The sequence below is a fragment of the Coenobita brevimanus genome, chromosome 65, assembly GCF_032717465.1.
Source record: "Coenobita brevimanus isolate Jiangsu-jjx chromosome 65, ASM3271746v2, whole genome shotgun sequence".
Lineage (NCBI taxonomy): Eukaryota > Metazoa > Arthropoda > Malacostraca > Decapoda > Coenobitidae > Coenobita > Coenobita brevimanus.
This window is the reverse complement of record NC_137018.1, coordinates 8,681,652-8,697,194: the sequence shown is the minus strand read 5'-3', so window position 1 is coordinate 8,697,194 and position 15,543 is coordinate 8,681,652. Positions and strand designations below refer to the sequence as shown.

At 45.7% G+C, this 15,543-nt stretch overlaps 1 protein-coding gene across 1 annotated transcript in view; it reads left to right on the top strand.

The window, feature by feature from the left end:
- LOC145404891 (uncharacterized) overlaps positions 1–15,543 on the top strand; it is a 52,558-nt gene that overhangs the window by 29,714 nt on the left and 7,301 nt on the right. The window contains exon 5 of the mRNA XM_080276392.1: positions 10,288–10,478. Within this exon, the coding sequence (XP_080132518.1) occupies positions 10,288–10,478 (191 nt within the window). The remainder of the gene's footprint in view (positions 1–10,287; positions 10,479–15,543) is intronic.

The window sequence follows — 15,543 nt, the reverse complement described above, 5'->3', positions numbered from 1 at the left end:
TCAACCATGTATACTTTTCACAGCCTCAACCATGTATACTTTCCACAGAAGCATGTATACTTTCCACAGACTCTCTCAACTCTTCTGTTCCACCTCATTTGACACTATAATTCCTCCTCTTCTCCTCATATATATCTGTGACTTCTTTGCTTTTAACATTTTGCACTACAGTTCTTTCGCTCTGAACAGTTCGCTTACTCTTATCTCCTATGCTCCTCTCAGCTTCACTTGGCAAACTCCAGTCATCTGGTCACACAGGCCCCTCTCTCTCTCTCTCTCTCTCTCTCTCTCTCTCTCTCTCTCTCTCTCTCTCTCTCTCTCTCTCTCTCTCCGTGTCACTAACATACCCTATTTCAGTCCATGAGGTGACACGCATAAGTACTGTGGCGTCAGTATTAATCAGTATATATTCAAAACACTACACTCATTTAGCGGTAAAAATTATTGTAATGTTATCCTCTCATTTATCGTAATTCTCATTCCCCAAAAAGTATATGGACTGTTGATTAGGTTTTATAACAATAGGCCAATTAATAGCACAGCCCGTTGATTGTGTTCTATTTGTCTCTCTGTTTAGATATCTATTGCCAGATGCCTCAATCCCGTAAGGGGTGGCCACAAACAAATCGCCTCCATGTCGCCCTGTCCCCCGCCATTTCATTATCCTGTTCCCAGCTCACACCCATTCTCTCATATACCTCTCCACTCCATCCCTCCATTTCATTCTTGGCCTCCCCCTCCCTCTCCCCCCCCCTCCATCTCACTCACATACACTCTCCTCGTCAGTCTCTCACTCTTGTATTCGTTAACTATGTATTGTATTCGTTAACTATATTTGCTTTTCAGATTAATCCGTTTTCCTTTTTGTTTATCTAGGGCCACCGTTTTCTTCATCCAGGTTTCGACCCACCCTTGTCTAAATAATTCAAGTGACCTTTAGGGATAGTGGGCGGCGGGCGGGAAACATGTTAGGGTCTGTGCTGGTGTTCCTATCGCTTATTGGTGCTATTACTATCGGTACAAGGTAGTACTGGTAGTGGATATACCTGTACACTATAGCTACTTGGCATAACAGTAATCAGAGGTACGATCACAAGGAAAAGTTCGCCTCCCAGCATTGTATTCTGTCATTTCTCTTTCCCCCTCAAATGTTAGTGAATATCCTCTCCTCATTTCCCATCCTCTTGCTGTGTACCTCCTTTTCCTGTCTTATAAAAGTATTTCACGTGACACCTTCCATCCCCGCAGCCGGGAGGATAGTGTCGGCAGGTAACAGTAGGCTACCAGTTTCGTGATGTGTCCATGTAGATAATAAGTGCCAGGCCAGCCCGAACCCCCAGCAATTCAACCTGCAAGTACGACACATTATCTTTCCCCCAGAGAGTCATCGCTGCAACGCGGACACAGCCAGCTCACCCTAAATCCTTGCACACTGACGGGGAATCGGACATGGTGGCACAATAGACGTCATAGCTCTTCTTCTTTAACGATTTACCTTCTATATTACACCATGATATTCTATTGTATGTTATTTATATCTTTTAACATCGACGTACTTTGCATCAACAGCATACACGAGTCTACTGAGGCGTAATGTGCAGAAAAAACTGCTAAGGATGGTGTGCAACGAACCACTCTAACCCACCTAGAAACCGACTGATATTCTGATTCAAATTGGTCGATCTTGTAGACCGGGATAAATACTGAAAGAACACCCCATTATAAGTCTACGCTTCAGGCACTGCGGTTCTCACTTTCACCTATATTATGCCTGGCACTGAAAAACGGAGTGTCCAGAAAGTAAGCCAGTGAAGCGAGGTGTTCTTCCAGCTCTTACCTGACGTACACGATCGGACAGTTTACGTCAGAATATGTCCAGTACCGACCTCGTTGTGACCAGACCCTAACTCCTTGCATGCCATGTCTAGTCTCAGGGGGGCATCCAGAAATTGAACAGGCGGGAGAGGGAAGGTGGGTGTGTAGATGCGACAAAACAATACAGCATCAGCCTTCACGGGCTTGATGAAGCACTAGCACTACAGACAAAGTGTTTAACAAAAGACTTCCAGCATAAAGATCATGCAGTGAGTGGGAGACATTGTTTTTCAGCATACAACACTTTCTATTTTGCATACAGACGTGGGCAAGCAGTGATGAGATTTCCAATTTTCAGTCTTTGAGTTCAAAAGACGTAAGCGATCATGTTGACACGTATACCGAGGATTTATAACCAACTGAAGCCGGTTTTAGATGCGAGTGGGGAGTAGCCAGTGCTGCACCTAAAGGCCACTAATGACCTCACTTTCTGACCTGATAAACCATTTAGAAAGGGAGGGGGTATGATTGTATCCCCTCTTGGTGCACAACTGAACCCCGTATTCCCGTAGGGTAGGAGGGCTTGCTAGGACCTCTTTGTTGGCGATTTGTTTTGCATATTACTCCACAGCATTCTTTTTTATGTGATTTGTATCCCTTAACCATCGACAGACATTACATTAATAAGGTACAACAGAATATAGGCATGAAATATCGAAAAAGCTAACAATATAGGGTTGGGGAGGCGAGTAAGCTGATGAGAAGACGGCCATGACTTTGAAGGGACGCAGTGGCTATGTCCTCGTAAATTAAGAAGACTTCCAAACACCTTCTCCTTACCGGTTTATTTCAGCATATGACTCGCTGGTCCTACCTTCCTCAGGGTGATTTACTACACCAGCGTTTCTTAACCTTCTCCAACCTCAGCACCCCCCCCCCCATGTAATAAGGCCTCAGTCCAGCACCCCTTTACATCAGGTTACTAGGACTACAGTTGCTACACTACTGCAGGGTTAAAGTGAAGTGAAGTACTGCCTAACAGCTTATTTTAGACATTCTAAAAAAAAAAAATCAAAGATGTCAATACTAAGGAAAACCAATAAGGAAAAAAAAAACAATAATGCAGCATTTTCCAGCACCCCCTAAAATTGATTTCAGCACCCCAGGTCAAGAAACGTTGTACTACACTGAAGGCCAGAATAGCGCCAATATGTGTGTTATTACTGAATGGATTTATGTGAAACTCTGTGCTTACAATTATCATGCAAATATCAGTCTATGTCAGCCATATACCGCATTTGATTAGTAGTGAAACACCGCATGCAGCAGTGAATCAAGGGATCAAGTAGTGAATCATCGTATCAGGTAGCGAATCGCCGCGTAAAATAGTGAACTGCCGTATAAAGTAGTGAATCGCCCTATGAAGCAGTGAATCTCTGTATCAAATAGTTAATCACCGTATGGAGTAGTGTATCACCGTATTACCTCGTCAATTACCGTATATGTTGCTTATGTAATCCATGTCAGAATTTCAAAGGCATGAGTAAAGCACGAGAAAGCAGCAAGGAGAAGTGTGGAAATAAATCGCTGAGGAAGAACTACAAGAAATCCCCCTAAGCTGGAGTAAATAATTATCTACCAAGACGGCGAGGTCAGCACGCCTCGAGGTCACAAGAAAGTTTTAAGACAATTCTGACCCAAAAGTCAAGCCTCTCATGCCTCCAGAACGACAGGAAAATGATCGTAACCTCTCCTGCCTCGGGACAAATGTTGTATTTGTTCATTTATTTATTCATTTATTTTTTTACACACATTTCTTTGTTGTGTATAAATATCTGGTCTACTTCACTAGCAGTGTTGTTGATTTTTGTGCGTTAGTATTTTCTCGTTCCTCGTTTTGTGTCTCCTTCATCAGCCTTTGGTGGAAAAAGGGGCAGTTCAGATAATAATATAATAACATAAGGAGAGGAGAAAGTGTGAGAGAATGGGAGTATGGATGGGGTATATGTGCAGGAGTAGGTGAGAATGAGAGGGCAAAGGAAGGAGTACGTATAGTTGTGAGTAAAAGATGGAAGAGGAGCATAAGACAGTATGGATCAGTTGGGTCAAGGATTGTGTGGGTAAAGTTGAAAGTTGGAATACAAATGTGGGCGATTGTGTGTGTGTATGCGCCAACGCAAGCTCGTGCTAGAAGAGTGAGAGAAGAGTTCTGGACAAATGTGGAAATGTGCATGGAAAAGTTTGGAAGGAATGAGAGAGTGTTTTTGATTGGTGATATGAATGGTAAAGTTGGGAATGTGAAGGTGGATGGAATAGTCGGTGAGTGAGGTGTGCCTGCTGAGATAGATGAGAATGGGAGTGCGTTAGTGGACATTTGTGCTGGGAGGGGGTTGGTGATAGCCAATACCCTCTTCAGGCACAAAATGATCCACAGGTATACATGGCGAGTGATGAGAAGGGTGGGTGGTGAACTGAATGAAAGGAAGGCAATGATTGATTATGTGTGTGTGGATGAAAGGATGCGAAGATGTGTAAAGGATGCAAGAGTGTATAGAGGCTGGGAGAGTGGACTTTCTGACCACTACTTGGTGGTGGCCAGAATTAGGATGTAAGATGGAGGAATAGAAGAAGGGAAAGGCGAGAGGAAGGAGTAGTTGCAAGGAGAGTGGAAAGGTTACAAGAGGATGAGAAAAAGGCAGAGTATAAGAAAGAAGTGGAGGAACGATTGGGCAAATATGAATTGGAGCAGATGGGAGACGTGGAAAGTGTGTGTAAGATATTTACAGAATAAATATGTGCAGCATGTGATGTGGTGTGTGGAAGGAAGAGAAGACGGAGGGGGGTGCAAGGAACAGTGTGGTGGACTGAAGAGGTGAAACAGGCTGTGGCACAAAAGAAGAAAGCATACAATGAATGGATGAGAAATAGGGGCGTGGAAGAAGTTGAGAGGCGGAAGAGAGAGTTATATGTGGAAAGAAAGAGAGAGGTGAAAGATTAGTAAGAGAGAGTAAGAAGAGAGTGGATGAGGTATTTGGAAGGAATTTAAGTGTAAAGTGGAGGGACTGTAAGAAAATGTTCTGGAGAGAAGTGAAAAGAGTAAGACAGGGTGGAAGTGAAGTTAGCAGGGGAGTGAAAGATAAAAATGGTAGATTACTAGTGGAGAAGGGAGAAAAAGTGAGCAGATGGAGAGAACACTTTAAGGAATTGTTGAAAGTAGATGATGGAAGTAATGCGAGTATAAGTGGCTGGGGAATGGCGGGGAGAAGGAGGGAGGTGAGAAGACAGGAAGAAATCAGTAGGATAGAAGTTGTGGAAGCAATGAAGAAAGTTAAATCGGGGAAAGCCCCAGGAATTGATGGAGTGTGTGGTGAAATGCTGAAGCATGGGGGAGAGATAGTAGTAGAATGGATGTGGAAGATGTGCAGATTGGCCTGGGAGGAAGGTAGAGTCCCGGAGGATTGGAAGTCAGGTATAATTATTCCCTTGTACAAAGGAAAAGGGGAAAAAGAAGTGTGTGGTAATCATAGGGGCATTTGTCTTCTTAGTATAATAGGAAAAGTGTATGGTAGGATACTTATAGACAGAGTTAGAGAAAGAACAGAGAAATTAGTCGGAGAAGAACAGGAGGCTTTAGGAAGGGAAGAGGTTGTGTAGATCAGATATTCATTCTTAGATCTTTAGTGGAAAAGTTTCTAGAGAAGGGAAAGAAGTTGTATGCGGCTTTCATGGATTTGGAGAAAGCATATGACAGGGTGGATAGACAAGGATTGTGGAAAGTGTTAAGAATATATGGAGTAGACGGGAAGTTGTTGAATGCTGTGAAGAGTATGTACGATGGTGCGAAGGCTGCAGTGCGTGTGGATGGTGAACTAAGTGAATTTTTCTCTTTGAAAGTTGGTTTGAAACAGGGATGTGTCATGTCTCCATGGTTGTTCAATCTGTACATGGATGGGGTAATAAAAGAGGTACAAGGTAGGGTAGTGGATGTTGGAGTTGCCCTGGTGAGAGAGGATAGTGTTTGGAAACTCCCTGTACTGTTGTTTGCAGATGATACTGTGTTGTTGAGTGAAGACGAAGGGGAGCTGCAAGGCTTGGTGGATGAGTTTGAGAGAGTGTGTAAGAAACGGAATCTAAAGGTGAATGTAGGGAAGAGTAAAGTGATGGTCTTTGAAAGAGGTGAAGTTAGTGAATGTACAGCGAGGTTGGATGGTGAGGAATTGGAAAATGTGAGTACGTTTAAGTACTTGGGTAGTTTGATGAGTAAGGATGGAGGTTTGGAGGGTGAAGTGCTTGAAAGGGTACAGCAGGGAAGAAAGGTTGCTGGTTCTTTGAAAGCAGTGATAAGAAACAGGGAAGTGAGCATGGAAGTGAAAAAGTTACTACATGACAGTATTGTGATACCAACTCTAACGTACGGAAGTGAAGCTTGGACATTGTTGGAGGGACACAAGTCAAGAGTGAGAGCAGTGGAAATGAGTTATTTAAGAGGAGCCTGTGGAGTCACGTGGAGAGACAGGCTGACGAATGAGAATATAAAGGAGCGTTGTGGTGTGGATGTGGATGTGATAGGAAGCGTTATGAGGAACACACTGAGGTGGTTTGGCCATGTGGAGAGGATGGAGGGTGAAAGACTGACGAAGAGAGTGTATGTGAGTGAGGTGGAGGGGGGAAGAGGGAGGGGGAGGCCGAGGATGAGATGGAGGGATGGGATGGAGAGGTATATGAGAGAGGGGGGTGTGAGTTGGGAGCAGGGCAGTGAAATGGCGGGGGACAGGGCGACTTGGAGGCGATTTGTTTGTGGCCACCCCAAACGGGATTGAGGCGTCTGGCAATAGATAGATAGATAGAAGGAGAGAGGATGGCTGCAGTAGACCAACAACTCCTAGAAAAGAGTGACTAAACTACTCGAATAAGACAAGGATAACCAAGAAGAAGTCTCAAACTGTTGTAGGTCCACGCAGCTTCAGCTTGACCCATTTAGATCGGTATGGTTCAGTCAGGTTCTTTGCAGCCATCCACACCCAGTTTGTTGAGTTCAGGTGGTTCATGTCCGTCCAGAGTTATCCATATCCGGGTAGGCCAAGTTAGAGCCTTCACGTTCCTTAGGGTCCAGTTCGATCATTTCAGAACCAGTAATATCAAATTCAGGTTGGCTGAGATCGAGCGTATTACCTCCTTTTCATTTCGGCCATGTTCAGACTCAATTACATCAGTTCAGGACTATTTCAGGCAAGCTTAGAGGCTGGCAGGTCACTTCATATCCACCAAGTAAATTTAGGTCGACGAGGATCGATTTGGATTATGCCAGGGAAGACACCTACTCATAAGCAACACTCGTATATTCTTTTTGCTCTAACTTGGCCTAAAATTGTCACCACTTCGTGTTGAATGGTGAGCTGTAACAAAAAATAACTCAAGAGCATGACGCTAATCACGAAGTACTGCAATGGAGAGGATGTAGAGCTGTAGCATTATCTTTTTCTCCCACTGAGCTACGTGAAGTAAGCCACAAAAGGACTAAAATCTGGACCAAGTTAAGGTGAAAAGGCTATAGTAGATGTGATTTATATGAATTTCAAATTTATCGGGTCCTTTTACGTGTATTTAGGTTCGTTAGATCATCGCTGACAAATACAGATCGTTTTAGGTCATGCACTTGAGGTACCCTTTTGATGCAGGGTTTTGGGGTAGAATAGGTGGAACTGGTGAACTGGGGTGGGTGGGTTGACTGGGAAAAAAGAACGAAAAGAAAGGAAAATGGACGTTGTAGGTTTCCCAGTATGAACGTGGTGATGGTTTATGTCAAGACTTTCTCCAAGCAGAATAGGAGGAGCAAGAAAAACGTAAGCAAGGGTCGTTTTCCCACATACCTGGCTACTCAAGGGGTAAGTATGACGCCATCGTACTTAAGGGGTGAAAAAAGGGAAGTGGTAATGTGTGGTGAGTGGACAATGAGGGCCGGGCGAGGGCGAGGGGTGCTGCGGGGCGGGGCGGGGCGGGCTGGGGCGGGGGCTGGTGAGGGAGGGCTGAGGGTTGCCACTGTGAGGTTCCTCTTTAACACACCCGCCCCAGGCTACTTCTCAGACCAGATTTGCTTTGTGAATTTTTCGGGTTACGAGTTGGCCTTGTGTGCGGGTCTCGGCAGCCAGGCGGAAAGAAAAAGACGACGGAATGCTGAAATACTGATACTTTGCTTGAGGTGGCTGGGCGGAAAGAAACGGAATGCTGAAACGCTTGACGGAATGCTGACTACTTATGCTTACGATACAGCGGCCGTGTGAAAAGAAACGGAATGCTGAAACGCTTGACGGAATGCTGACTACTTATGCTTACGATACAGCGGCCGTGTGAAAAGAAACGGAATGCTGAAACGCTTGACGAAATGCTGACTACTTATGCTTACGATACAGTGGCCGTGTGAAAAGAAACGGAATGCTGAAATACTTTGCCTTCTTTGCTCCTGGTGTTGCTTTGCGGTAGTGGGGTGGAAAGAGACGAGATGCAGAATTACGTGTGCTTTGCCTGGGGTTCCGATGAGGTAGTAGTGTCGAAAGGAAGGGACGAGGAAACACAGAAATACTCATACTTACGTTACGCTGGTAGGGTGGGAAGAATAGGACAGTGTTTAGATGAGTTACTTGACGGAATGATGATATACTTGTACGTTTCCTGTGGTAGTTGGGTGGAAAGGAATGAACGTGGAAATACTAGAAAACTTATGACATGGTCACTGATGGTAGAGGAGGAGGATGGAATGCTAAAATCGTCACGCATCTGTTTCGGTAGTGGGATGGAATGGAAAGTGCAATGGAATGGTGACTCATATTTTCGTTGTGATAGGGAGTTGTTTGCGGTCGAAGATCGCTTAATATTTCACTTCTACTTCGTCTTCATCTTCTCTCCCTTCTCCTCCTTCTCGTCCTCCTCCTCACGTTATCCCTGTGGCTAATATTCCCAAGCCACAAAAAGCATGTTATGTTGCGTTTCCCATATATGATTTTGATAGTGACGAACACCCCAAATGTAAAGTACTTCCTGTAGACTGCTAGAACAACTTATAACTCTAACTTAACACGTACTGAAGGGGCGTATCGGAGAAGGGGGAGAAGGAGAGATGCCTGGAAGGTCACCCCCTCGCCCCCTCGCATCCCTCTCTCTCAGCTCCTATATAGTTCTTTCACATTAACTTGCCCCAGATTTAAGTCCTTTTGCAGCATATCTTACGTACTCCAGCGGCGGAAAAGGACAATGCTGGGGTTCTACACCCTTTCCATAGCACTTCTTCGTGACTAGCGCCATATTCTAGTGGTAATCTCTTTTTACAACTGGACAGTCACGATAGAGATGGCAATTTTAGGCTAACGTAAAGTAAAAAGAGTGTAAGAGCACATATTCATCGATAAATCTTTCTATACAGTATATTAAGTGCTTCACCCGAATGTAGTATTTACATTTCATTCTTCTTGTTGTCACATGATTTGAGATTAGAAAATTCTCTCTCTCTCTCTCTCTCTCTCTCTCTCTCTCTCTCTCTCTCTCTCCCTGCTTAACCCTATTTCCAACCTACAACCTACCTTCCGGCTACCCTACTTACCTACCTTCTCTCTCTCTTAACCTCCCCCTCCCCTCCCTCCTTTCCTTTCCTTTTTATTCCTCATCCCTCCTCATTCTTCATTCTCAAATCTCTTATAATCCTGCGTGTGTGTGTGTGTGTGTGTGTGTGTGTGTGTGTGTGTGTGTGTGTGTGTGTGTGTGTGTGTGTGTGTGTGTGTGTGTGTGTGTGTCCTCTTCTCTCACTCTCCCCTTCACCCACTCAACCCTCTTCTCTCCCTACATATTTTCTCTCCCTCACTCTTCTTCACTACCACTCTCCTCTTCTCCAACAAACACTTCTTTCTTCTCAATCCTGTCCATATCTTACCTACCTATTGTCCTTTCCCTTACATACTCATACCTTATCCCCATCCACTCCCCCTCTATCCCCTCTCGCCTCTTCCCCATCCCCTCTTTCCCCCCCTCTTCCCCCAACCACACCCTCCCCCTCCCCTCCCCACTCACTCTTATCGCCCCCATCCTGGCCTTGCTTGCTTCCTCCCCATCAGTCTCCCTCACTATTTCCATCTACTCTCTTCCTTTTTGTCCCCATCCTATCCTAATGACATTATTATTGTTGTTATTATTATTATTATTATTATTATTATTATTATTATTATTATTATTATTATTATTGTTGTTGTTGTTGTTTGCTGTTGTTGTTGTTGATGATGATGATGATAATGATGATGGTGATGATGTTTGTGTTACAACTTTTCCTTTTTTCTTTCTTATTTTCCTCCTCCTCCTCCTCCTCCTCCTCCTCCCCCTCTTTTTCTTATTATTTTCTTCTCCTTCATCTCCCCTCCCTGTCCCCACCCACCCACCCACCCATCCACCAACACACCAACACACCATCTCGTTACCACACGCCCTCAGGCTGGACGAGGAGCGCCGTGAGATGAACCATGTGGGCGTGGGCGTGCAGGGCAGTGTGGGCGTGCCTCCAGACCTCAGCGTGGGCGGGGACGTGGGCGTGACGCTGCGCTGTGCTGTGTACCGCGTGGGCGTCGGTGTGGTGCATGAGCTGTGTTCTGCCACCACAGCCGCAGCACTCTGTCTCCAAAGATGTAAGTGTGGTGTGAGCTGATGTTGTGATGGTGATGTGATGATGGTGGTGGTGGTGGTGGTGGTGGTGGTATGATGATGATGATGATGATGATGGTGGTGGTGTTGGTGGTGGTAGTGGTGGTGATATGATGATGATGATGGTGGTGGTGATGGTGGTGGTGGTAGTGGTAGTGGTGGTGGTGTAGTAGATGGGAATTGTTGTTGTTATGGTGGTGGTGGTGATGATAGGTAAGGATTGTTGTTGTGGTGGTGGTGGCAGGCGAGGATTGTTGTTGGGGTGGTGGTGGCAGGTGAGGATTGTTGTTGGGGTGGTGGTGGCAGGTGAGGATTGTTGTTGGGGTGGTGGTGGCAGGTGAGGATTGTTGTAGGGGTGGTGGTGGCAGGTGAGGATTGTTGTAGGGGTGGTGGTGGCAGGTGAGGATTGTTGTTGGGGTGGTGGTGGCAGGTGGGGATTGTTGTTGGGGTGGTGGTGGCAGGTGAGGATTGTTGTTGGGGTGGTGGTGGCAGGTGAGGATTGTTGTTGGGGTGGTGGTGGCAGGTGAGGATTGTTGTTGGGGTGGTGGTGGCAGGTGAGGATTGTTGTTGGGGTGGTGGTGGTAGGTGAGGATTGTTGTTGGGGTGGTGGTGGCAGGTGAGGATTGTTGTTGGGGTGGTGGTGGCAGGTGAGGATTGTTGTTGGGGTGGTGGTGGTAGGTGAGGATTGTTGTTGGGGTGGTGGTGGCAGGTGAGGATTGTTGTTGGGGTGGTGGTGGCAGGTGAGGATTGTTGTTGGGGTGGTGGTGGCAGGTGAGGATTGTTGTTGGGGTGGTGGTGGCAGGTGAGGATTGTTGTTGGGGTGGTGGTGGCAGATGAGGATTGTTGTTGGGGTGGTGGTGGCAGGTAAGGATTGTTGTTGGGGTGGTGGTGGCAGGTGAGGATTGTTGTTGGGGTGGTGGTGGCAGGTGAGGATTGTTGTTGGGGTGGTGGTGGCAGGTGAGGATTGTTGTTGGGGTGGTGGTGGCAGGTGAGGATTGTTGTTGTGGTGGTGGTGGCAGGTGAGGATTGTTGTTGTGGTGGTGGTGGCAGGTGAGGATTGTTGTTGGGGTGGTTGTGGTAGGTGAGAGTTGTTGTTGTTGTGGTGCTGATGGTGGTAGGTATTGCGGTGGTGGTGGTAGTTGTGGAGATGGATATGAGGGGCATGTCGATAGAGTTGCACTGGCCTGATGAATTATTGCAGTTATATTGATAATTGTTGCTGTTTATGTACCTAGTTATTGGCCTGTGTTTGCGCTCTGTGTTGATATCGCTTCAGTTGTGGTTGTGGTGGTGGTGGTGGTGGTGGTTGTGGTAGTTGTTTTAGTGGTTGTGTTGGTCTTGGTTTGGGCCTGGTTGTAGTGATGATTGTTGTATTGATGGTTATGGTTGTGTGGTGGTGGTGGTGGTGGTGGTGGTAGAGTAGTAGCTGTAATGGTAGTGGTTGTTTTGGTGGTTCTTGTAGCGTTGGTGGTTGCAGTGGAGCTTGTGACGTTGTTGTGGTTGTAGTAGTGTGGTTGTGGTTGTGGTAGTTGTTGTGGTGGTGGTGCTTGTGGTAGTTGTGAGGCAGCAGGAGATGAGTGAGTGCCACAGGGTAGAGAAGTCAAGGGTTGTAGTGATTGTTGTTGTTGTGGTAGTGACTAGTAGTAGTGTTGGTTGAAATGGTAGTGGTGGTTGTAGTGGTAGCGAGGCATAAGAGTGCTTGTGGGCGACTCAGGGTAGTGAAGGTAAGGGGTGTATGTAGTGGTTGTTGCTGCCATTGTAGTCTTGATAATAGGGATAGTTGTTGTGGTGGAAAAGGTGGTTGTAGTGGAAGAGGTGGTTGTTGTGGTAGTGGTGAGGCTGGATAGAGAAGTCAGGGAGTGTATGTAACTGTTGTTTTGGCTATGGTCGCGATTGTAATGGTAGTAGTGGTTGCAGTGGTAGTAGTGGTGGTAGGAGTGGTGGTTGTGGTGGTGGCTGAGAGGGCGAGTGGCTGCCCCAGGGTGGAGAAGTCAAGGGCCTCACATCAAAATGGAAATATGTCAAAGTCTCCCTTAACCTGCTCTTTTGAAACTCCAGTGGCCGCCATGTTGACCCCCGGAACTGTCCTCATGTCAAGAAATAGAAACAATGGAGTAAGGAATAAGTTTTTTATGTCTGTCTGTCTATTTGTCTGTCTATCTTTTTTTTTTTATGTGAGGAAGAAGGAACCAAAGGCAACAAGCCCGCAAAACTGTTCCTTCCAAGAGAAAAACAAAATACAAGAGAGAGCCAAATTCACTCTTGTTCAGTCGGTTAATCAGTCAGTCAGTCACCTCCACCACCTCCACCATCATCATCATCATCATCATCATCAACCCAGCCCAGTTTCCGACTAATACATATTGATGGTTTTCCTCTTCACCACAATAACATACTTCATAATCTACACCTTCAGTCGCCATACAATCATAATTAAGCTGGGGAGAGTTGTCGAAAAGGAGGGTTAGATGCAGCCTTCATTGTATCATTTATTACAAGACACGTTGGAAAACATATGCTCGTCTGTGTAGTGGCCAAGACTAAAGAAAAATATGTAAGTGGTGAGGTTAATTTAAGTAGAGCTGTGATGTTGTTAGAGCCAATTCGCTTTCATTTGACGGAACCGGGTCACTTTCACAACTTAAATAAGAAGTTGTGGGTGCTGGACGTTTGATGAGCCTTAGTTTTGCTGTTAGAGTCTCCTTGGTTACTAGTCAAATCAACCCTCAAGTTTGTTTTTAGGTAGAAATGAGTCTCCTTGGTTACTAGTCACATCAACCCTCAAGTTTGTTTTTAGGTAGGAATGAGTCTCCTTGGTTACTAGTCAAATTCTCCCTCCAGTCTGACTACACGTGGTCATAAATGAAGTGAAAATGGTTTACCGATGTTTGTCAACTAAAATAAATGCATTGTAATAACTTATGGCATCTCTTAACGTGCTTTTCAATGTCATCTTCCATTCTACTCCTCCTCTTCCTCCTTCTCTTCCTCTCCCTCCTTCTCTTCTCTCCCTTTTCTCTCTCCTCTCCCTCCTTTCCTCCCCTTTCCCTCCTCTTCCTCTCCTGTGACCCTCGGAATATTATCTCTTCCCCTTCCCACACGAACCTCCTCCGCCACCCTCATCTCTCTCCCCTCCCCTCCTCTCCCCTCACTTCACCTTGTTTCACCTCGCCTCATGTTCTTTTCCTCTTCCCTCCCCTTCAATCTCCTCCTGTCACCTCCTGCCTCCACCCCCTTTCCTCTCCTCCCCTCCTGTCACTCCCTACCTCCACCCCCTTTCCTCTTCTCCCCTCCTGTCACCTCCTGCCTCCACCCTCTTCCTCTCCTCTCCTCCTGCTCCCTCCCTTCTCTCCCCTCCTCTCCTCCTCCGTCACTTTCCTGGCCCCTCTCCTTGCCCCGCCTCCTCCCTCCCTGAGTAGTGCCTCTCCTGCACGAGGTCTGTAATTAACACCAACACCTGCCTCACCAAGACACCTTATTGTCATGCCTACTTCACACCAACGCTTTTATATTATCACTCAACACTTCTATCCATGTTGTTATAATTCATGATAATTCTGTACCACCACAGCTTGTTACGACATTACGGTGAATGGACACGGTTTATACAGAGAGATAGATAGATAGATAGATAGATAAACTGATACGGTTTAAATAGATAAATGGATAGATAACTGTACATACATAATGTGGAGAGGATGGAGGGTGAAAGACTGATGAAGAGAGTGTATGTGAGTGAGGTGGAGGGGGGAAGAGGGAGGGGGAGGCCGAGGATGAGATGGAGGGATGGGGTGGAGAGGTATATGAGAGAGGGGGGTGTGAGTTGGGAGCAGGACAGTGAAATGGCGGGGGACAGGGCGACTTGGAGGCGATTTGTTTGTGGCCACCCCAAACGGGATTGAGGCGTCTGGCAATAGATAGATAGATAGATAGACATACATAATCACTCTTGTTTTTTTCTCTGCGTGGTTATATAAATACATTAATTTAAGACTGCACTCAAAGACGCAGATATATATATACGTGTGCACACATAAACACATACAGGTATATATTAAGAGGCCAGCACCGCCACTACTGCCACCTTTCACACAAATTACTTAGTGGATGTGGGTGTGAGGCTAACCCCCCTTCCCCTCTCCTCCTCCCTTCCTTGCCTCTGTCTCTGTTTAACATTGTCATCCTTTTCCACGTCCCGGTATTCTTAGTTTCTTACCCCCCGTCACCTCTCTCTCTCTCTCTCTCTCTCTCTCTCTCTCTCTCCAAGCCCTCCAGTTCGAAGCATCTCTCCCCAGCTGAATAAAATCGTCTGGAGGCAGCAAGAAAGAAGGACAGATGATTTCCTTGGACTGAATGAGTTAATCGCTTCAGCCTTTGGTTCCTTCTTCCTCGCATGAAAAATAAATAAATAAAAAACCACGAGGACGGTTTCAATCAACTTAGGCGAGATTTTACGAACTGGAGGAGTGAGAAAAGAAGGAAAGGAGACATGATATATTTATTCTAACTTGACCTTCCTCAAAATCCAGTATATACCACGAAAACCCTCCCCTAAGCTTGATAAATCGTCTGAAGGTAGCAAGAATATAATACAGAAGTCCTCAAGGAAAAGTAATGAAATTAATTAAATGAAAATTAATGAAAATGAACATTAATGAAAAGTGACTCCCAGGTTACTGAAATCATGGGGTGGGGAAATTAAGAAATAAAAATCGTCCTCGGGGAGAAGGTTAACTGTCTATCCTAATGCTGAAGAAAATCGTCTGGAGAGAGAGAGAGAGAGAGAGAGAGAGCAGAGATAAAATACATAGGAAATCATCGTAGTGAAGGGGTAGCACTTTTGACTCCTAGGGGTTTCTTAGTGTAAGTTAGTCGACATAAACTCTCTCTCTCTCTCTCTCTCTCTCTCTCTCTCTCTCTCTCTCTCTCTCTCTCTCTCTCTCACACACACACACACACACACACACGCACAATCTAGTGATCCTGTACCATTTTATCCCATATTTCCGCTACGCCATATTATCTTATTTACCTCAGCCCTTCGTAGTC